Below are 22,818 nucleotides of genomic sequence, written 5' to 3'. Positions count from 1 at the left end.
ATTAGAACAAAGTAATAGAAAATGAGTTGTTTATTGGAGTGTATGGAAAATAAATTGTATAAATCATAACAATGCAAAAGTGCAGCTAGAGAGTCAGTTGGTCATTGAGAAAACAGGCTCAGAAAGTATAGTCAAAGTCTGGAGATTGTTAATCTTGGAAGAAAAGCTTAAAATTAAAAATCTATGTGTGATATTTGGACTAGGCAGTGCTGCAGAGTGTAACACAGAAGCTTCATTTTGTACAGAGCATTCAAATCTCCCAGTATATTTCCACATTTCTTCACACTTTCCAGTACAGAGTTGAATTCTGGTTAGTTTTTTCTTTCTAACACAGCTTTTTGGAATCCTAGTACAAGACGTCTGTATTAGAAAGTATGAGCCTGAGTGAGCCCATCACTGGTCTAGAAAGTATGAAGTTGAAGGGTATCTTGCTTGATATTTATAATTACTTTATTTTTGGAGCTAAGAGGAAACTAGTTCTTTTTATAAGTACTGTTGCATGTGCGAAAGGTGTAGTTGTATGATATTCTGAGAACTGTAGCATTGCTGTTTTCTGGTACTGAAATGTAAGTTGACATTTAACAGTCTAATATCCACTGCTGTATTTTCCATATTTGTTTGGAAATTCCAAACATCAGTGTAACAGCATCATTTTGCAGGATTTAAAGTAATTTAACTGGAGGTCCATCACTCCCTACAGTATTATTACCAAGGGTTCTAGGGTCCATTTAACAGCACTATCCAGAATACCCGTCTAGATCAGAGAGCATACCATCACATCCATCCTCAACCCCTTTTTCATAGGTAGGTTCATAGGTAGGTACTAGGCTATCGGCCCTAGGGCCTATACAAGCCTAGCCAAAAAGGTACCCTGGCTTTCGCCACCCAAGAAAATTATTTTCCTGTGCCCCTGTCGAGCAGAGCCACAGAGGTGATCCACGGGGTGAATTTCCTATTTCCCATCCAATCATCAAAATTTTTTTGAAGAGTGATAATGAGGAGCTTTGTTTGATATAGGTAGGTAGTTTGTTCCAGAGTGTGGGAAGTCTGTGGGGCAGGAATCTATCCCTCCAGCATGTTCTGTTTATTGTGGTGACAAAGGTTTAGGTCCCTAGAGCGTGTAGATTGGAGGGATTGGGATTTCTTTAAGTGGAGCATGTCCGACAGCTCTGGGTTTGTTGGTATGTTAGGCAGAGATTGCCTCTGAGTAGGCGATATGCGACGGAGTAAAGCTGGAGATGGTCTGTATAGGGTATCTGTTTGAGGCCGGGAATCCTCTTCCTGAGGTATTTCTATGGCCTTTCCAGTTATTGTAGATGTCTTGTGAGGTACATACCAAAAGGGACGTTGTACTCTATAGTGGATCTAATGAGTGACGAGTAGAGGGGAACAATGACTTCTTTTTCCTGGATGAGAAATCTTTTGTGATGAGGTGTGCCACATAGAAGGATTTCCTGACTACTGTGGCAATTTTTCCCATTTTGCACATGGGATTGGGGTGTCACTTCAACAGTGACAATCCTCTCGAGCCATCACTTATGTATCACTAATGTTACTTTCTGTATAGTTTTTCTGTATGTTTCTACCATGTCTTCTTTATATATTTTGCTTCTCCTTCCATCTTTGTGTTTTAAAAAGTTTTTTTGTTTGTCTTGCAGTTTCTGTGTAATTTTGCTAATCTGCTTCAAGAGGTCTGTTGTGCTTGTCTTTCCCATTCTGTTTTCTTCTAATTATCTGCATTACCCTGTAGTGATGAAGGATCTTATGTGTTTCACTGAAGATGTTAACTATAAGACTTGGGGCCACTCAAGATGGACACTTCATGGCAAAGAGATCAAACTTTATATAGTTACTAGATAAAATAATGGCAGTCCAGTCTGGTATTTTAGTCACGAAAACCCAGTAGACAAAAACATCAGGGAAGTATTGAAATGACACTAAACCATGAGGTTGTCTGGTCTGTAGGTATCCTGCATACTTCTGGGGAAGAGCAGAAGATAGATATGAGTAAGTCCTGGACAGCAAAGTTTAGGAAGTCCTTTGAGTGTTACAACAAAACTTCCCCAAGACGGGCACACCTTATGCATTGTATGAAAGAAAACATGTAAAAGGAAAATGTGGAATTTGTGAGCAGTTTGACCCTAGATATGTCAGGAACTGGAAGATCAGGCAAACCATAAAAGGTCTGATTGAAAGTGCTGGCTTTCTGTCTAGTGGGCCATCTTTATCTGGTTTTCCCTTAGGATTACCCCTTTGATAACTAGGACTGGCTCTGGTGACTAAGGCTAAGGGTAAAGAGAAACAAGAGAGACAGAGAAAAAAAATCACACACAGAAACAACAGAGCTGACTCTTCTACAAATGTTTCTGCAGTACTGTCTGCAAAAGGTCCAGGTTGGAAGATGTCACCCTTTCCTTCATCATGTCACCTACAGGTTTTTATAAATTGGTGATCACTATTGTTGAAAGTTCCCCCACCAGACTGACTAGACAAGGCAGTGTTTCTTCAGTTTAAGATGCTTTCAGATGCAGAAATAAGGGCTGTCTTCCAGATTTGTTAGAGCCTTTTTTAGTCTTTATCTGGTAGTTGACACTGCATATCCGAAGACATTGAGGGCTTTCTTGAAAATCTCTTTGGTGTTTGGGTTCATCAGCAGATGTCAGACCACATCAATGTCAAAGAGATGAGGGAGCTTTAATCGTGGCTCTTCAGGCATTTCACTCCGTCTGGGTTCCAGATCCTCTAAAGGTTTTTACAGACAATATGACAGTCATATCTGGAGCGTTTCTCCCTGGGCCTCCGCTGAAAACAGGCTCTGTGGAACCTAGTCGGACATTCCCGGTCAACAAATGTTAAATAAATAAATAAAATAAATAAATAAATAAATGTGGTACATCAACAAGCAGGAGAGGCGTAAAGTCTTATCTTCATTGCAGGCTGGCACTTCTGACTTGGGATTTTGCAACCCACCATCACTTGGTTATTCAGGCACCTTGCATCCCTTCAGAGCACAATCTAGTGGCAGACTCTTTGAGCAGGTCCAGGACACACCCTTACAAATGGAGGCTTCATAGAAATGTGTTTGTGGACATAGTACATTGGTGGGGTATTGCTCAAGTAGATTTTTTTTGCCTCTCGTTTGAGCAGACAACTTCCCCAGTTCTATTCTAGAGTTCCAAGTCCAGTGGCTTAGAAAGTGGATGCCATGCCTTTTGTTGGAAAGGGATGTTGCTGTATGCCTGTCCTCTGCTCTCGCTACTTCCTAGAATCGTACACAAGATAATGTGGGACACCACCCATAATCTTGCCGTTAATTCTCTTTTGGCTCAGGCAGCACTGGTTCTCCTTTCTCTTTCACCTGGCCAGATGCAATTATCACAAGTTGTCTCAGAGGGCGGAACATACACACAAGACAGGAGGTTTCTTGTGCACCCTCATGTGTCCACACTTCAACTAATACCTTTAGGTGATAGGGTTGTAATTCCTTTTAGGCACCAATTTTCCAAAGACTGCTTCAGGTTTTGCAGGAGGCCAGGAAAAAACACTACTAGATGATCCTATATGTTTAAATGACAAAGGTTTTCTATGTAATGTCTTAAGCATGACCTGAACCTTATTTTCTGTGAGGGTTCCTGTGGTCCTTGTTTGTGTGAACTGCTCGATACTGGTGTGGTATATTATTCTGTTAAAGGTCATTTGTCAGCAATTTCTACCTGTCTGCCTTTGAGTTCACCTTTGCTTTCTAGTTCTGAAGTTGGACATTTCCTAAAATGTGCCCTTCATGTCAGGCCCCCAAGAAAGCCTATTCCTCCTTCTTCGAACATTAACTTTGTTCTTGAAAACTTGGCTCTGTCCCCTTTTGATCCTGCCTTTTCTTCCCTGCAACATTGTGCTTGGAAGACCGTGGTGTTGGTGGCTAAACATATTCAGAAACATATTGGAAATATTAAAATGGATCCAGAGTTAATCTTGCTGCAGTCCAATTTTTAGAGCAACATAATGGGAGTAGTGAATTATTAACTTTTTTGTTATGTTTTATCATGGAGATTAAGATTTATTTCTTAACATATCTGTGGTCCTTCTGAGAAAAGAGGCACTGTACATTTTACTCATGTAATACTTACCTCTGTCGTTTTTCACAATGAATTATTAATGAAGTATTTAGTTTGAGTTGTCTGAGATTGTATCTTTAAGGAAGTAATTGATGTTGATTGATTAATTTGCAGTGCTCTCCCATTGGCTTTGTGCTTCCTTTTACTCCTTTGACTATGAGAATTTTGTATGTGTTTTAGAATTCTGGAAGGCAGTGTAAAGAAGCACTAGTTCTTTGTATTTAAATAAAAAAGTATAGAGGTTAGCAGTGTGTGTAATATCAGTTACTGGTGAAAATTTGGCAACCTGAGTATTAGCGCATAGAGAATGACAGACTAGAGATTGTGCTTTTTGTGTCTCATCAGTCCTTCCTTTATGCCTAAGGTGGTTGATTTGTTCTTGAATCAGTCTATTCATCTTCTCTCCTCTACTCTTTCTCCACAGTTGCTAGTGAGAAGGTATCACACGCCTTGGATTTAAATAGACAGCTCAGATATTACTTGGATAAGAAAAAAATGCATCAGAAATGTTTGTTTCCTTTCATTCCAAGAAATTGGGTTTGGCAGCATCTAAGCAAACTCTTTCCTCCTTGATGTCTAAGGCCATTTCCCTTTGTTACTCTTTTCATGGCAAACAGCTTTCCTCTTCCATTCATGCTCACATTGTACTAGGACAGTAGCTTCTAGTGGTACTTTTTTCAAGGGTCTGGATATGAGATCCATCTTAGAAGCTGCTACTTGGTCTTCTGTCCACAATTCTACCAAACATTATAAGCCGAATGTCATTTCTGGGCTAGGGCAAGATTTGGGAGGGCTGTCCTTCATGGATTTGTGGAGGGCTGTTCTCTGCCTTCCTCCTTCCAGTTTTTTCCAGTAACTTTCGTACCCTTCCAAAGAGTAAGGAATACTGCAACAGTGATAGGAAGGACATAGCACAGTTGTGCAAGATCTTACCAAACAGTAGATGTCCTACTCACTGGTACAGTATTCAGTTCCTCCCTCCTTCCCCCTTTTATTTTTTATTGGCCTACTTTGAGTGAGGGGTTTCTTTTTACATCCTTATCTTCTGTTTCACTTCATAGATAGACATGTGTTTGTTTCTCTGGGGTTGCGCTGGTTCTCCTGGGGCACTTCAGTTCTGAGGATTAGGCATCCGTGCATCACATGTACACCTTACGCCTTTCACATTGTCTGATGTACAACAATGGGAAGGTGTAAAGTCTTTTGTATACTGGTTGGACGTTAGGTAATCTTTGTCAGGATATCCCAAGAGTAAGGAATACTGCAACAGTGAGAAGTGGGACATCTACTGACATGAGCTGTACTTAGTCTGATATTGCTTTTTTTTTAGAAATTCATCCTTAAGACTGTTTGTTCAGCTGAATACTGTTGCAAGATACTATAAGCTGGACGTAATCTTCAGATCTTGGTCTTGTGTCAGAGCCACAGTCATACTGTGCTACTCCAGTGGTGGAGGGGAAAACCCCCTGATTTAGCCCAGCTGATCCCAGGTTCAATTAGTGGTTCAGTTGAATGATAGAGTGGCAGGGTTGGGATAGGTTGTTATGTGGGTGTTCCCTACAGTGATTCCTGGTGTAAACTGGGTAAGTCGCACTGAGGGGTGTAGTGCAAGGAGGAGAAAGGTTGGATATGATATACGCAATGAGGATACCTATAAAAGTAGAAAAAAAGAGGAGTCAAATAAGGGCCAAAGTAGAAATTGTGGAAAAAAACTAGATAGAGGAAGAGGTAGGATGTTGGGAAAGTCTTAGAATTAAGATATCCTAAGTAAAAAGTACTCACAAGTGCTTGTACAATTGAAAAAGGGCTTCTGAGCGAGGATCTGTATGTATACCAAATGTTGGCAGACAAAATTTGAGGTATTGAAGACTAGCTGAGGCATTATGGATAGAGGGAGGAGCTCGAGAGTTGGATTCATAAGTCTGAGATATGCGGCCGAGTCGGATCCGTAACCCATATGTTAAGGAAGAATGAAAATGGACAACACAGATGCATAGTAAGTGAGTATATAACTTTAATGTATTGGCCAGTGCTTGTCAGTTTTCATGGTGCTTTGCATTTGAGGAGCATGCATGAGATCTGGAAATGAAGCTGTAATGCAGATTATTGGAAGCAAACTAGAAGAGCTGGTAGCTTGGGAGATTTCTAGATGCGAAGCTGACAGTTTTCCTGTCTGATGAGGATGGAATTACCTGTTCAGATGAAGTACATGACTTCTGCTTCCTTATCAGGTGGCTCGTTTTCTAGAGTAGCAGGAGGAGTTCAGCTGTCTGGGAGAACCTTACTTCTTTATGTTGGGAGCAGTCGGTTGAGGTGGTTTGGACAGTTTGTGAGTGGACAGTTTGTGAGGATGGCCTTTTGTGTACCTCCTACCAGAGATGTGCTAGGCACTGCCTACTAAAAAGAGGTCCGGGGTAGATCCAGGCCACATCAGAGGGATTGTGTCTTAGCTTTGTGAAAATAGTTAACACTGCCTTCCAAAATTCTAAAATATATACAAAATTCTCCTATTCATAAAGGAGTAAAAGGAAACACAAAGTCAGTGGGAGAGCACTGCAGATTAATCAGTCAACATCAATTATTTCCTTAAAGATAGAATTCCAGACACCAACTAAATACTACATTAATAATTCATTGTGAAGAACTACAGAGTTAAGTATTATATTATAATATTACAAGGAGCTGGAGACTGTTGTATGGAATAAACAAGTCTAGTCTACCATGCTGAACCTGCTGTCACTCCGGCCCTCGCTTGGGCAAGCAGTGTAGAAAATAATGATAAGCTGGGAATCTTGTCTTCATGAAAAGAAAAAGAAAAAGAATGCTGTAATGCTTATACACACATCGTATGTCTTCAAGGAGCTGGCACTGTTCGCTTGTGTCAACCTAGCCTTCAAAGAGTTGGCACTTTTAACTTCTGTCAACCTACTAAAAGGTAACACCCTCACTCTTACTAATACAAAAAAGTGAATCCAGACCATTATGAGTGCTCCATTATTATGTTTTATTGTGAGATTCAGGTTCAGATCCCATCACTGCAGTTGGCTTAGTGGTTGACCTTGGATTTGTAAAGTCAAAACACTTAGCTTGAATAGCTGAAAATGTCTGACATGCGACTAAACAATGTTGTTGTAGATGAACTGGGTAAAATGCATGCTGTACAAAATGTTTGTTTATGATGGATTTACAAGGCAGAAATGTATTAGAGCATACAGTTGAGACTAACACACACAACAGCCTCTTTGATATGAAATGAGTAATGTCTTATAGTTGCACTCAAAGGTGCTATTGGTAGCTGCCTGTCATCTGTTCCTCAAATGGCCATATGCCCTCACTGATTTGGGTGGCTTGTAAATCTGTTCCCAAGACTCAAGACTCAAGGATTAGTGTATTTTCCATTTTCCTTTAAAAATGGTGAACCTAGTTAGGAAAATAGTTTCTTTGTCAGAGCCTGTTTCATACCACATTCAGGCTTTTTTGACCAGTTATAGCTTATCCTATTTCCCTACGGCTGATTTGGGTATTTTAAGAACAGAATTTGGCTGTTTTTTATGAAAAAATCATTTTGGTCTGTTATTGCTACCATTTATGGCCTATATTTCCGCCAGATTTTATTATTAGCAGGCTTGTGGGTGTAAGATTAAACTCTGGAGCACATACTATTGTTCCCCCCAGTTAAGTCTAAATATTCATCCTTTATAAGAGACCCCTTCTCAGAGGTCATTGAAATAAGGAGATCACAGATTGCAAGAAGAAATTGGGAAGTTGATGTATTGTTTCTTTTCTGATCTCCCTTGAATCAGACAACATATCAACAGCGTTTGCTATTTAATGATTCTGCAGTTACATATTTCAGATGCTTTTATTTAAAAGCAAGATGAAGGCAGGATGAGTCAAAAGAATTGAAGTTAATGAACTTAAAGCACCAGTCTTCAAGTTGTCATCAGGAAACATCAAATCAACTGAAGTGCCATAGTTTCTTAATCCATGTTTTCTGTTTTTTTATTTCAGTGGTAAAAATGATCATGTGTTTGTTTATTTCACTGACCATGGTGCTCCAGGAATTTTGGCATTCCCAAGTAGTGAGGTATGTTAATTTTCTTTCTGTTTCTGCTGTATCCCTTGAGTTTCTCAACAACTAATTATTTCAGTTTTATATACAACGATGAACTAAGCAGTTTTGAATGCTGTGTATGCATGTGTTATGGATCTTATGTATTTATTTGGAATGTGGTCCTCAATATCGTGGACAGTCTATTCCCCTGACTCATTGTTATTATGAAATGTCCCTTATTAGTCCGTGTTGTTAATGCTTTGTAGATGATTTGGCCATAGTGATAGTTTCACTGTTGTATTACATAAAATCATTAATGTTTATAATTTCTTGTGGCACACTAGTTGAATGCAGAATTAAAGGTCAGTCTTTTAATGCCTGTCAGCAACATGGAAATTTATTAGACCTCTGCATACACTCAGCTAAGCCAAAACACATAGTTTTTATACGTTTGCAACTCCACTACAGTAAAGTCTTTAAACGGAGCATCAGTGACACTCAAAGAAATAGTGAAAACAAGTGGAAAGTACGATTTCACATTGCAAGAGAAATGACCGCTGTTGAAAGATAGCATTATCATCCTGTCTATGCAACGTTCCAAGCATATGGATATATTTTTTTTCCTAATTTTTAAGGTAAAGTTAACATTGACCAATCAGACTTGAGCACCTCAATCAGCCCAATTCTTATCGTCCTGTCCATCTGCATGTAGGGGTTCATTGTTCCACTGCATGTGAAACAAAATCTCTATACCCCCTTGAGGTAGAAAATTACAGAAACTGTTGCCTTTTGAAAATACTGTGTCAGTTATTCCGAGTTAAAAAAACTGAAACTTAGAAACGGTTTGAAATTTACAAGGCAGAAATGTATTAGATGCATACAGTTAAGACTAACCCCAAAGCAGATGCACGCATCATATAAATAATAATTTCCTAAAATTATTTGCATAAACAGCAGATTGTACACACTCTAATTCTGCACATTTAAACTGAACTAATTGTCAAGAGCCTCTGACCTTGGTCACAAGACACTCTTTCTGCTGTCTTTTTTTTTTTCTTATTTCAGTGGTAAAAAGGATCATGTTCCGGCTTTGTTGCTCCCAAATGAAATTCCTATTACATTTTATGTTTCTGTAGAATAGAGAACCATCTCATCTCTGTCTCAGAACTGAAACTCGGTATGTTTCAGTTTTTCTTTTCCTCTTTCCATTGACAATACATTTGTGTAGAATTTTGAAGTCTGCAGTATTCAGGTGTGTATCCCTGAGTTGTGTGGTTACCCCTCTGGTTGCTTTATTGGCTTGGTGTGGATCACCCACTCTTAACACATGAAAAAGCTTGCACAAATTTTAATGAGGTCTTTTAGCATGGAAGAGAATAGCAGATTAATACTTTTGTGTCAGAAAGACAGAGCCTACTTCACCAGGCATCAAAGACTTCATTCAGATCCAACCATTCTCATGAGGAGCAACGCAAGCATAAATAAATTGCTACACTAAGAGAAAGGGAGAAAATAGAAGAGAACAGATCATTATGAGCACAGGAAGTTGCCTAAGGAAATAGTGGCAGGGTCCAATCCTGGATACCCCTTTGTGTTTTTCATTCCCCTCTTTGTGCTTATTGCCAGTGGCATTCCTAGTTTGCTGTTACCAGCTGAAACTCACGAAGAGAAAACAGAACATTATGAGCACAGGAAATTGCCTAAGGAAATAAGGTTCTCTTCTGGCTATTAAACAAACATTGCCATACGTTCAGCTTCTTTTATTTGGTCCTAATTCTGGCCTTAAGTGGGCATCGGCATTTGATGTTCTCTCCTTTCCCAGCTAGATCCAGGGCCTGGGGGAGGCTCCTCTTACCCTGGGATACAGTTGTTTCTTCTGTACCGAATCACTTACTGGGCAGTTTGTCAGGCCAAGACAAGTGTTTGGATCCCTGTGACAGGGTTCAATCCTGGAGACCCCTTTGTGTTTTTCATACTCAGCCTTGTGCCGGTCGCCAGTGCCATTCCTAGTCTGCTGTTACCAGCTGAAACTAATGCGTGCTTTACGGAAATGAGCGTTTCTTGGTGGAATCCCATTCTGGTGCTTGGGGCATTAGGTGTGGCATGTGATAGCAGTGTTACAGTAAATGTTTTTCCCAAGTGCATGAGTTGCAGACAGTAGGCTAATTAGCAGCAGATCTAGCTGTAGGCATCACTCAGTCTGTAGGCTTCAGAGTGCATTCTCATTTTCTTCCCACAGTACTGGATGGTCTGTGTTTTTAGTCACTGGGCTTTCTGACACTGTTCTGACAGCTGTCACACCCCCCCCTCCTTGATATATGCTGCACCCAAGCAACAACTGAGACTCCTGTCTTGGAGGAATGTTCAAGTCTGTACCACCTGTACTTCAAGACAGCAGGAGAAAGTGGTCCTCTGTCAGGCAGGGTGCCTAGAGACTGGTAACAGCATAATGCCACCCCAGAACTGTGTCGTACCCCATATATGTTCCAAACTGAAGCCCACCCTCTTCAGGCATTTAAGATGGTGATGCAGTCTTCATCAGTGACTAAACTACTTACAAAAAAGAATTAAAAACCGACCAGACCAGCCAGTCTTCTCATACCTGAGTATTTATGGGTACTGCTTCAAGAGTACAACTACATATGCTGACAAAGAGGGGAGGTCCACCTGTCCATCCTTTTCTTGAGAAAGTCCAAAATTTGGATCAAATCTCATGGTTATAAGGAAAAAAGAAGAAAAGATGGGATGGTATTGGAGGACTGACCCACTGTCTCCTGTGACAGGCATGTAGTGTTCAAGATTATACCCTTTGTTTACAACTTTACTTCACTGTTGTGGATACATTTAAGGATATCATAATTCAGAACTGGAACTTGTCTGATACAGTGGGATGAATGTGGACAACATATTCCACCCTAGTTATGTAGGTGGAGAACCCCCCCCCCCAACACCATCAAACACATACACACACACACACACACACACACACACACACACACACACACACACACACACACGTGCACACACGCACACACGCACACACACACACACACGCACGCACAACCACACACTGTGTCAAGAATCTCCACGGCAATACCCAGATTTACTTGGAGCTGTTGCACAATGGCACCTCTTATACTGGGCCAACAGATATTGCCAATATACTGGCCGACAGATTCAGTGCTAACTTTACCCCTCTATCCCCCACCAAAGGACCAATCACAATACCAGTAGATTGCCAGGCACCCAGTATTACTGCTGCACAGGTTAAAACAGCATTATCCAAGGCCAAGAATACAGCTTCTATGGGACCTGACAATATCCCTGGCTGTGTTCTACATGAACTACAGAGTGAACTGGCACCTCACCTGTGTGCCCTGTTCAATCACAGCCTCACCTCAGGCTTTGTCCCTACCGAATGGTGCACTGCTAAAAGCATCCCTCTCCACAAAGGAGGAGCGACTACAGACCCTGGGAACTATCGCCCCATTAGCCTGACAAGTCTGATATGCAAAGCTACGGAACGCATCATCATGGACCTAATAAACAAAGATGTAGGGAACCTCCAAACTCTGGATCCCACACAGTTTGGTTTTGTGAAGGGTAGATCATGTTTGCTCAACCTGGTCAAATTCTTTGAGTCAGTTACCAGAGCTGTGGATGAAGGCAAGGTGGTTCATACAGCCTACCTTGAACTGGCCAAGGCCTTTGATACCATTCCTCATTCAGGAATCGTAGAAAAACTCACTAAGCTAGGCATCAACCCCTATATCATTAGCTGGGTTGCAAACTGGCTTACAGATAGAACCCACAGTGTGAAAGTAGCTGACTCCAAGTCAGACTGTCGATCACTCATGAGTGGAGTCCCACAGGATTCGGTCCTGGGTCCTCTCCTGTTTGGTGTCTACTTCTGTGAATTTCAGGCCAACACAGAGGGACTGTGGTTGACAAAGTTCTCAGATGATTACAAGTTGGGAGCTATAATTAACTCCCCAAGTGATGTTGACATCCTACAGAAAGGCCTCACTGAGACCAGTGACTGGTGTCAGAACCATGGCCTTAATCTCAATGCCAAAAAATGTGTCATCATCTCCTTTGGGAAAAACCCAGTTCCCATGAATTACCACATCGACGTAGTCCACTGAACACAGAAGGCGTCGTAAGAGATCTGGGAACATAGGTTGACAGCAACCTCTCGTTTGACCACCACATTGCCACTGTGGTCAGAAAGTCCTTCTATGTGGCACATCTCATTACTCAGGGTTTTCCATCCCGGAAGAAAGAGGTCATTGTCTCCCTGTACTCTTCCCTCATTAGGCCAATCATCGAGTACAATGCCCCATTTGGCATGTACCTCACTAGACACCTATAGCAACTGGAGAGGCTGCAAAAATACCTCACAAAGAAGATCTTAGGCCTTAAACACTTGTCCTATATGGACAGACTCAAACTAAAAAAAACTCCAGCTAGTCTCTGTCTCGTATCGCCTACTTAGAGGCAATCTCTGCTTGACTTACAAAGGAGCCATGTCTGAACCAGATCTGTTAGAAATGCAACATCTAAAGAAATCCCAATCCCTTCGCACTACATGCTTCAGAGAGCTCAACCTCATTACCACAATCAACAGAACAAGATGGAGGGACAGGTTCATAACCCAGAGACTGCCCATGCTATGGAATAGACTTCCCATACATGTCAAGCAGAGGGCCTCACTGGCCCTCTTCAAGAGAAATCTTGATGAGTGGATGGGAAATAGAAAATTCACCCCAGGGATCACTCCAGTGGCTCTACTTGACAGAGGCACTGGAAATTAAAGTCGGGTGGCACGACGCCTGGGTAATCCTATGGACTAGGCTTGTAAAGGCTCCAGGGCCATTAGCCTAGTACACACCTATGAACCTATGTAATAATAATAATGCATGTAGTCCTATGCTTGAAGCTAAGGAGATCCATCTACCTGCTGTGGACCTTTACCAAATGTACATGCTGTACTTTAAATGGAACTGAAATGCAAACTAGGAGCCATAGTCAAGTCTCCAAATGATGTGGACATCCTACAGAAGGGGCTTATTGAGACAGATGCCTGGTGTCAGAGCCTCAAGCTCAATGCCAAAACGTGCAGTGTCATCCCCTTTGGTAAAAACTCTGTACCCATGAACTACCACATAGGCAGCAATCTACTTAACACCGAATGCGTGATAAGAGACCTTGGGACCCAGGTAAACAGTAGTCTCTCCTTTGATAGTCACATCGCCACAGTAGTCAGGAAGTCCTTCAACGTGACACACCTCATCATAAAAGGGTTCTCATCCAGGAAAAAAGAGGTCATTGTCCCCCTCTACTCGTCACTCATTAGGCCCATTATAGAGTACAACGCCACTTTTGGAGTGTACCTCACAAGACATCTGCAGCAGCTGGAAAGGCCACAGAAGTACCTCACAAAGAGGATTACTTGCCTCAAACAAATGCCCTACATTAACCGCCTCAAAAACTCCAGCTTTACTTCCGTAGCATATCGCCTACTCCGAGGTGATCTCTGCCTAACATATAAAGCTATGTCAAACCCAGAGCTGTTGGACATGCTACACCTAAAGAAATCCCAATCCCTCTGAGCTACACGCTGTAGAGACCTAAACCTTGTCACCACAATAAACAGGACACGCTGGAGGGATAGATTCCTGGAACAAGCTACCCATGTATGTCAAGCAAAGTTCTTCATTAGCACTCTTCAAGAAAAATCTTGATGAGTGGATGGGAAACAGGAAATACACCCCAGGGATCACTTCTGTGTCTCTGCTGGACAGTGACACAGGAAAATAACTTTCTTGGGTGGCGTAAGCAGTGGAACCTTGCTGGCTAGGCTTACGTAGGCCCTTGGGCCAATAGCCTAGTACCTACCTATGAACTTGTTAGATAAGGCTGCAGAGTGTATTATGAGTCAACTGACTACTGAAGAAAAACAGAGCAAATATGGAGAGGAATCACAGAAGACTGAGAATAAGAAGAGGTGCTGACTGAATTCTTTGTTTAAGTCATGAGAAAGGAAGACAAGGAGAGGGTGCCATGCTGAGAGGAGGCAGAGAAAAATGGAAAGAACAGCAGACAGACAGCAGGATAAGAGAGCAAAGGAGTTTAGAGGGAGAATAAAGTAAAAGGGCCAGTTGAGTTGCCTCCAAAAGTCTTACAAAATTTGTTCAGTCTGTTGGCAGATGCTTGATGGAGAGCTTCAGTAGAACAATGGGTAGTGCAGACATGCCAAACATTTGGATGACAGCGACTATGGGACCTTTGTACAGATGGGGAACAGAAAAAAAAATCCTGGAAACTGTCACTCGTCTGGTCAGAATAAAACAGATGAACAATTGTGGGTTCTACTGAAGCAGCTTTATTATGTACAAACACATCAGAACTGAGGCTTAGTAACTTTACCTTAGATAAACTTATAAACAAACTGAGTATCACACTCATACATGTTCACACTCTGGCTGCACTCTCAAAATGGCACTGAAACTTGCACGGGCTTACTATTTATATGCATATGCTGTCCTTGAAAATGCAAGGTACAACATACACACACTGTTCTACATCCTCCCTGTTTGAGAAATGAGTCATGCATTATTGACAACATTGATTGACATGCAATTGGTACAAAATAATTCTTTGACGTGCAATTATACAGAACTAAATACATGTAGACAATTATGTCCAGGTTACTGTGTATTTCACATTAGGTCTGGAAATATGACCAAATCGTATGACATAGAAATTAGAACTAGGTCTAACAACTGAGACTGTCTCTGCTGAGACTGTCTCTGCTGAATGTTCAACTTGGACATCAGAAACATTATCAGGAACGGAAGTAGGAGTTAAAGACACGTTCTGCAACATGAACATTGTCTGGATTGCTCTGAGATCTAGAGTTTGTATCACAGGAATGATGCTGTGATATATTCTGATACAGGAAGAGGTCTGTGATTTCTCCTGTATTCCACACCCTCAGATTCCATGAAGTAGGATCTCTGCTCGGCACATATACCCGTTATTTGGCCAATCCAGTTGAAACATTTCGCCTTTTGTATCCTTACTGTCTCTCCTTTCAATGGACAAAGAAATCTGCTCAATTTATCATAGCTGGACTTCTGGAAAGAAAGCTTTCTGAATAGTTTGGCTTTGATTGCTCAGTTGTTTTTAGCTTTAGGCCTCAACAAACTGGAACTGATAGGCAAGGTTATTCTGGTTTGCATAGATACTTGGCTCGCCTGCTCAGAGACCTGTATGTTGTCAAAAGGGTATGTTTCTGAGATTGAGTAAATTCAAAAAGACACTGGTATCGTCACACTTTGACTTCTAGTAATTGCTTTGCACTCTGTACCGCATGTTCAGCTAGTCCATTTGACTGTGGGTATTCAGGACTATGAGGAACATGTACAAAGTCCCATTCTTTTGCAAATTTCTGAAACAACTGATTGGTAAATTGGGTACCATTGTCAGAGATGAGCTTCTGTAGACACCCATGGACTGAGAAATGACATTTCAACTTGCTGATAGCAGTGGACGTTAGGTTAGGTAAAAAAATCTATCTCAAATCAGTTCAAATAAGAGTCTATCAACACTAAGTAATGCTGATTGTTCCACTCAAATATGTCATTGGCTACTGTTGACCAAGGTAGTTCAGGAGCTTAACTTAGCTGAAGTGGCTCTTTTTGCAAATGCGGTTTAGTACTATTGCATACCGAACAAGAAGAAGGTACTTTCCTGTCACCCTTCTTTTGGCAGAATCAGAGCTTGGGTGGCCACAATGCAAAATCTAGAAATATTTACGTTGTAAGGAAGTAGGAACAACATACTTTAGGACCTTTGAAAATAATGCCATCTTCCGTCAACATCTCATCTCTGCACGGAAAATAAGGTTGCACTTCAGGCGGTACACTAGATTGCTTAGATGGCCATCCAACATTGATGAAGTGGTTGAGCTTTTGCAAAACTGGATCAGTCTTTGTATGATTTCTCAGCTCATCAAGTCTTGTGGCCGAAAAATTATGCACTTCCATGACATCAAAGTCAAAATTCTCTACGTCAAGCTGTTCCATTGTATTTCTGGGCAATCTGGGTAATGTATTAGCCAGATAAAGAAGTTTGCCTTTTGTATAGACCATTTTAAAGTTATACTTTTGCAATTTGAGCATCATTCTTTGTAATCTTGCTGGAGCTGAATGCATAGGCTTCTTTAAAATAGTGACTAGAGGCTGATGATCAGTTTCAATAGCTCAGCTGTAAATATGATCATGAAACTTCAAACATGCAAACAAAATTGCCAAAAGCTCTTTCTCAATTTCAGCATATTGCATTTCAGTTTGGGTAAGAGTTCTAGATGCATAGGCTACTGGTCTTCCCTCTTGAAGAATAACTGCACCAAGACCCAATTTTGAGCATCACGGGAAAAGTTACAGGTTTGTTGACATCATAGTATCTTAATGTAGGTGGGGTGGCAACTTTTTGCTTATGGTCTTCAAATCTTCTCTGGTGCTGTTCTAACCAAGATCTTGTAACATTTTTGCACCTCATCTCTCTCAAAGGCACTGGCAACTCACTGAACTATGGTATAAACTTGCCCAAATAATTGTCCATACCAAGAAAATGTTGTAGAGCGTGAACATTATCCGGTGCTGGCATCTCAAGAATGGCTGCTTGCTTGGACGGGTATGGTCGTAAGCCAGTACTAGTGAATAAATGACCTATATATTTAACTTCTGGTAGTCTGAATTTGTACTTCAGAGGATTGAGCTTCAAGTTCACTTCACATGCTCTGTCTAGAACTTTGCTAAGGTTTCTGTCATACTCTGCTTCACCATTGCCTCTAACCAATAAATCATCTATGATTATGGCACATGGATAACCAGAAAAATGTGCTCCATTGCACACTGAAAGACTTCACTTGCTAAATTTAAACTGTGTCTCTAAATGATTGTCACTGTTGAAGTGACACTGTGACCCCATGTGCAAAAATGGGGAAAAAGGGTTGTGGATGCAAATAAGTAAATAAATATGTATATTATATATTTTATTTGACATTTGTTAACCAAGTTGGTCTAACTGAGCTCAAGCCTATTTTCAGTGGAGACCTGAGGAGAAAAGCTTATATAAAAATAAGTAAAGTAAAAATATTCGAAGAATAAAAAAAGAGACATAAAGTGAAAACTATGACAAGATATAACAGTTTACAAATGTGAGGCATAAACATAATTCTGTTGCAAACCATGAACCAGCAGGTGAGAAGTATCATTATACATATCTATGTTACATAAGAAATAGGGGTAGAGCTGTTAGTGTTTGCAGGTACAAGAAGCAGAGCAACAAATTAGGAGCAGAGGGAAGAGGTAAGGGATTACTTGAGGTCATTAAAGGGCATTGCCACGATTTAGGTAGAGAATTTTTTAGTTCTTTTTGAAACTATTGGAGTGTGTAGTACAGCTTATGTTGAGTGAGAGTCTGTTCCAATTATGAGGTACTGAATTTTGTAGCACATTACCAATAGTTTTCTTGGGTTTGTACATTTGTAAAAGATGTTTGTCTATACTATGGAGTGGATGCGTAGGGGTGTAGTATGAAACAAGATTGGATAGGGAGGGGCAGGCTGAGGATTTGTTGAGTAAGAAGTGAGTTATGAGGAGTTGTAAAAGTTGAAGTTGATGGGGGATTTCATGCCAGTGAAGGTTCTTTAGTGCCAAGCATTGGTGAGAGGTATTTGGTAGGTTTGCAGCAAATTTTGCAATTTTTATTGTATGCCTGTTCGAGTTTAGTAATTAAGTAGACTGAAGTTTGTAAGGATTGCAGCAGCATACAGAAGGCTTGGAAGTAGATAAGCTTGAGCCAAGAAGATTCTAGAGTCTAGAGTTAGGAAAATATTGTTCCTGTAAAGGAGACCCATTTTTTTAATGGATTGTTGGGCATGGGGATCGAATTTCAGTTGATCATCTATTATTATTCCAAGTAGCTTTGTGTGGGATTCTACATTAATGATGGTTTTATTTAAGGATGAAATGGTAATGTTGGGCTTAAAATGTAATAGTGATTTTGGGAGAGTAAATGTTTAGTCTTTTTATGATTTAAAGTAAGCTGATTTTCAGTGAGCCATCTTTCTACAGAGAGAAAAGAGTTCTGGCTAAACGTGTGACTTTGAGATCTCCTTTCATATGAGGAGATGTGTAGAATCGTCTGCGTACTGAATAAGAGATGAGTGATAGCAAGATGTAGAGGTCATTAGTGAAGATAATGAAAAGAAGGGCTGCAGGATCGAGCCCTGGGGAACACCTGTATGGATGGGTACAAAGGGGGAGCAGGGACAGGGAACACCTGTATGGATGGGTACAAAGGGGGAGCAGGGACAGGGAACACCTGTATGGATGGGTACAAAGGGGGAGCAGGGACAGGGAACACCTGTATGGATGGGTAGGAAGGGGGAGCAGGGACAGGGAACACCTGTATGGATGGGTAGGAAGGGGGAGCAGGGACAGGGAACACCTGTATGGATGGGTAGGAAGGGGGAGCAGAGACAGGGAACACCTGTATGGATGGGTAGAAAGGGGGAGCAGGGACAGGGAACACCTGTATGGATGGGTAGGAAGGGGGAGCAGGGACAGGGAACACCTGTATGGATGGGTAGGAAGGGGGAGCAGGGACAGGGAACACCTGTATGGATGGGTAGAAAGGGGGAGCAGGGACAGGGAACACCTGTATGGATGGGTAGAAAGGGGGAGCAGGGACAGGGAACACCTGTATGGATGGGTACTAAGGGGGAGCAGGGACAGGGAACACCTGTATGGATGGGTAGGAAGGGGGAGCAGGGACAGGGAACACCTGTATGGATGGGTAGAAAGGGGGAGCAGGGACAGGGAACACCTGTATGGATGGGTACTAAGGGGGAGCAGGGACAGGGAACACCTGTATGGATGGGTACTAAGGGGGAGCAGGGACAGGGAACACCTGTATGGATGGGTACTAAGGGGAGCAGGGACAGGGAACACCTGTATGGATGGGTAGGAAGGGGAGCAGGGACAGGGAACACCTGTATGGATGGGTAGGAAGGGGGAGCAGGGACAGGGAACACCTGTATGCATGGGTAGGAAGGGGGAGCAGGGACAGGGAACACCTGTATGGATGGGTAGGAAGGGGGAGCAGGGACAGGGAACACCTGTATGGATGGGTAGGAAGGGGGAGCAGGGACAGGGAACACCTGTATGGATGGGTACTAAGGGGGAGCAGGGACAGGGAACACCTGTATGGATGGGTAGGAAGGGGGAGCAGGGACAGGGAACACCTGTATGGATGGGTAGAAAGGGGAGCAGGGACAATGCCATCTGACAGATTGCAGTCTGTTTCAGAGATAGCTAGGGAACCATTCAATACTGGAAGCTCAGACATTTAGGTTGGCTAATTTGATTTGGAGTTTAGAATGGGATACCATGTCCAAGGCTTTTGAAAGGTCTAAGAATAGACATGAGACAAGTTTGCTGTTATCACAAGCTTCTGCTATTGTATGAAGGAGAGATAAAAGGGCATAGTAGTGCTATGGTTTGGACAGAAACCAGGTTGGATAGGTGTCAGAAGGTTTTCTTGGATAAGAAATTTGAGCAGCTGTGTGTGAATACATGTTGCAAGGATTTTTGATACAGGGGAGAGAATAGCTGTGGATCTAAACTTAGTTGGATCAGTGGAGTTGCCTCCTTTGTGTAGGGGTGTTGGATATGCATCAGGAACAGTGGCATCACAAATGGATCTACTAATAAGTATAGAAATTGGATAGGCTACAGAGTCAGCTGCAAGCTTGAGAAAGGAGTGGGTTATCTGCAGATATAGAGCATGGTTTCAGTTTTTGGAGGAGAGATTTTTATATAAGAGGTGGGGTGTTAGGGGAGGGAGAGTGGAGTGGGAGTTCTGGTCTGTGTTGGTCAGTTTATGGATAGTATCAATGAAGTAGTGGTTGAGGAGGGAGGCAGTGTCCTGTGTTGAATTGTTAGGGTAAGGATTAGGAGTTTGAAGGTTTCCAGGGTGAAGGATAGAGTTGATAGTTCTCCAGAAGGTTTTGGGATTAGAGTGATGCATAGCTTGAGATTTGTAGTAATTTTTTTTCTTGTCATTGTAGATTTGTTTTTTGGGGTTTTTTGTGTATGGTTTCTAAGTTCTTTGAAAATTTTATAGTGAGTAAAGGATTTGGATTTTAGCCATGTTTTCCAAGCAGAATCTTTCTGATGCATAAGGAAACGAGTATATTTTATAAGCCAGGGGGCATAATTTGATTTTATCCTGATTTTCCAAAGGGGTGCTAATGAGTTGAGGATGTCTAGGAAAATGTAGTTAAATTTTAGCACCATGTCATAAAGGGGACGATTGTGCAGGCTGGAGCGATTTATTGATGAGTCTTTCATTAAATGTTGTGGAGTTGAAGTTAGAGAGTTTATGGCAGTCTGTATAAAGATGAGGTCTGTATAGTTGTGGAGAGTGACTTTGGGAATAGATGGGTAGATGGTCGTTTAAGTTATCCGGAAGTGTACTAGGGTTGTGATAGAGGTGTGGGTCTGTAGTCAGTATCCCATGAAGGATAGTGTCTGAGTTGGGATCCTTATGCAAGTGATTTGGGGTTGTAATGAGCTGGGCAAGTCCAAAGAGATTGATGCTTTGGACAAGGGAGTTTGCACTAAGTGTTTTCCAGTATCACCCAGAATAACGCTTTCATAGGGTATGTTTTGTGAGATCCAGGACAGTTTGTTTTGAAGAATAGGGATGTTTTTGCCGGGTGGCCTATAGATGCAAATTTTATGGGTATTTATGTGGCAGCTTAGTATTTATAGTTCGGCAGGGTGAAAATCAGATGGATGGATAGTGTGGAGAGGTTCAGTTGTTCAGAGTAGAGTATGGCTACACTCCTTCCTTTTGTTGAGGTTCTGTCCGGGCGATATATATTGTATCCTGGTGGTAACATTTCATTGTTTGAGATATAGGGTTTTAGCCAGGTTTCAGACATTGTTAATATAAGTGGAGTATAATGAGAAATCCAAGTGTGAGTTCAGTGGTTTTGTTTAGTATACTTCATATGTTTATAGATATAATGGATAAGGTTTTAGGGGATGAGGGGGAGAGGGTTAAAGAGGGGGCTGAGGAGGTAGGGGTGGAGGAGAAGGATGTTTGGATAGAAGGAGGTAGTCATGTAGAGGGACCTGGATTAGGGTGTATGTCACCATCTAGAAGGGGAATTCTAGGGGAGTAAGATAATTTTGGGAGTTCAGGAGATTTAAATGTGATGTTTAAGGTTGATAATGGGGGGTAAGGCAAGACTTTGCTTTTGAAGAGAGGAGTGTGAGACAAGTTAAATAAAGAGGGATAAATAGTGAGTGACAGGGTCATCTATGGTTGTTGCATGCTTGGGGAGAGTGTTGGTGAGGGTTTACGATATGCGAGGCTGATCTGGTAATGAAAGGAGAAGTAGTATAGGTGTTACTAGTATATAGAAAAACATGGGTTGGGGGTAATGAGTGGAGAGGGGGGAATTCTAATATACAGGACGTAGTTAGAAAAGAAGTGTCAAGTAAGATTAGAGTGGAGTAGGAAGGTTGGTTGTAGTATTTGAGAGTAGGTGTAATGATAGAAAAAGAGGTAACAACACAGGGAGAGGAGTAGGAGGGATGTAAGATGAGATTGATTTAAATAGAAGTAACAGCAGAGGGGGGAGCAAGATGGATGTAAGGAGAAATGTACTGGGGAGGGGATTTGTGGGTGGAGAGTGTTTTAAAATAGGTTGCTGATGATAAATTCCTTAGGGGGTGTATGTCAGGTGGACAGAATATTTCTTTAGGGTATGTGGAGATGGGTGGGAATGTGGGTAGAGTAGGGGCACAGAGTGAGCCTGAGCGTATTGAGGGTGAATGGAGCAGGTTGGCCCAAGTCATCGCAGACGAGTGTGAGACAATAAAATCAATCAGCCAAGTAACTGAGCACCAGGATTATCCATATGTATTCTAAATTGTGGCCCTTTGCTAATACAGTCATATAGATTGTGTATACAGCTCCCAGTAACTTTTGGCAATATTAGAAACCGTAGATGTAAAGGAGTGGGAGCTAGAACAATGCCATGGGTCAGAGAAAGTAGAATAGGAGAAGGAGGGCAGAAGTAGACTGGGTTCAGTGGTGTACCCACAGCTGTTATTCACAGCTACATTATTATAATGCCAGGAATTTTTACATACATTAAAAAGTTAAGTCGCTTGATTGCCACACGGGTATATTGTAGTTGAAGAGGGTTATAGAGCTGTGGGCTGGAAATGGAGCATTTACACTGCAAGTATTAACTGGGAGTTGCAGCTTTTAAATGGAGAGAAATAAAAAGATTTTATGTAAGTGGAGGGAAAGATAAGAGGGGTTTAGGTTAAAGGAGGGATGGTGAAGATATAGTAGATGCACACACACACACACACACACACACACATATATATATATATATATATATATATATATATATATATATATGCTGACCAGGTTAAGAAGTTATAAGTAAACGAATATTAACAAGTGTGTGTGTGTGTGTGTGTGTGTGTGTGTGTGTGTGTGTGTGTGTGTCTCGGTGTGTATTTGTGTGTATTCGTGTATTTATATAAGCAT

General features: G+C 41.5%; 1 protein-coding gene across 1 annotated transcript in view; it reads left to right on the top strand.

Moving 5' to 3' along the window:
- Positions 1–22,818, top strand: part of LGMN (legumain) — a 208,962-nt gene that overhangs the window by 95,502 nt on the left and 90,642 nt on the right. The window contains exon 6 of the mRNA XM_044074652.1: positions 8,124–8,199. Coding sequence (XP_043930587.1) covers positions 8,124–8,199 — 76 coding nt within the window. The remainder of the gene's footprint in view (positions 1–8,123; positions 8,200–22,818) is intronic.

The sequence above is a fragment of the Protopterus annectens genome, chromosome 6.part0 (assembly GCF_019279795.1).
Source record: "Protopterus annectens isolate FY-2018-M chromosome 6.part0, PAN1.0, whole genome shotgun sequence".
Lineage (NCBI taxonomy): Eukaryota > Metazoa > Chordata > Ceratodontiformes > Protopteridae > Protopterus > Protopterus annectens.
This window is presented reverse-complemented; position numbering and strand designations above follow the sequence as displayed.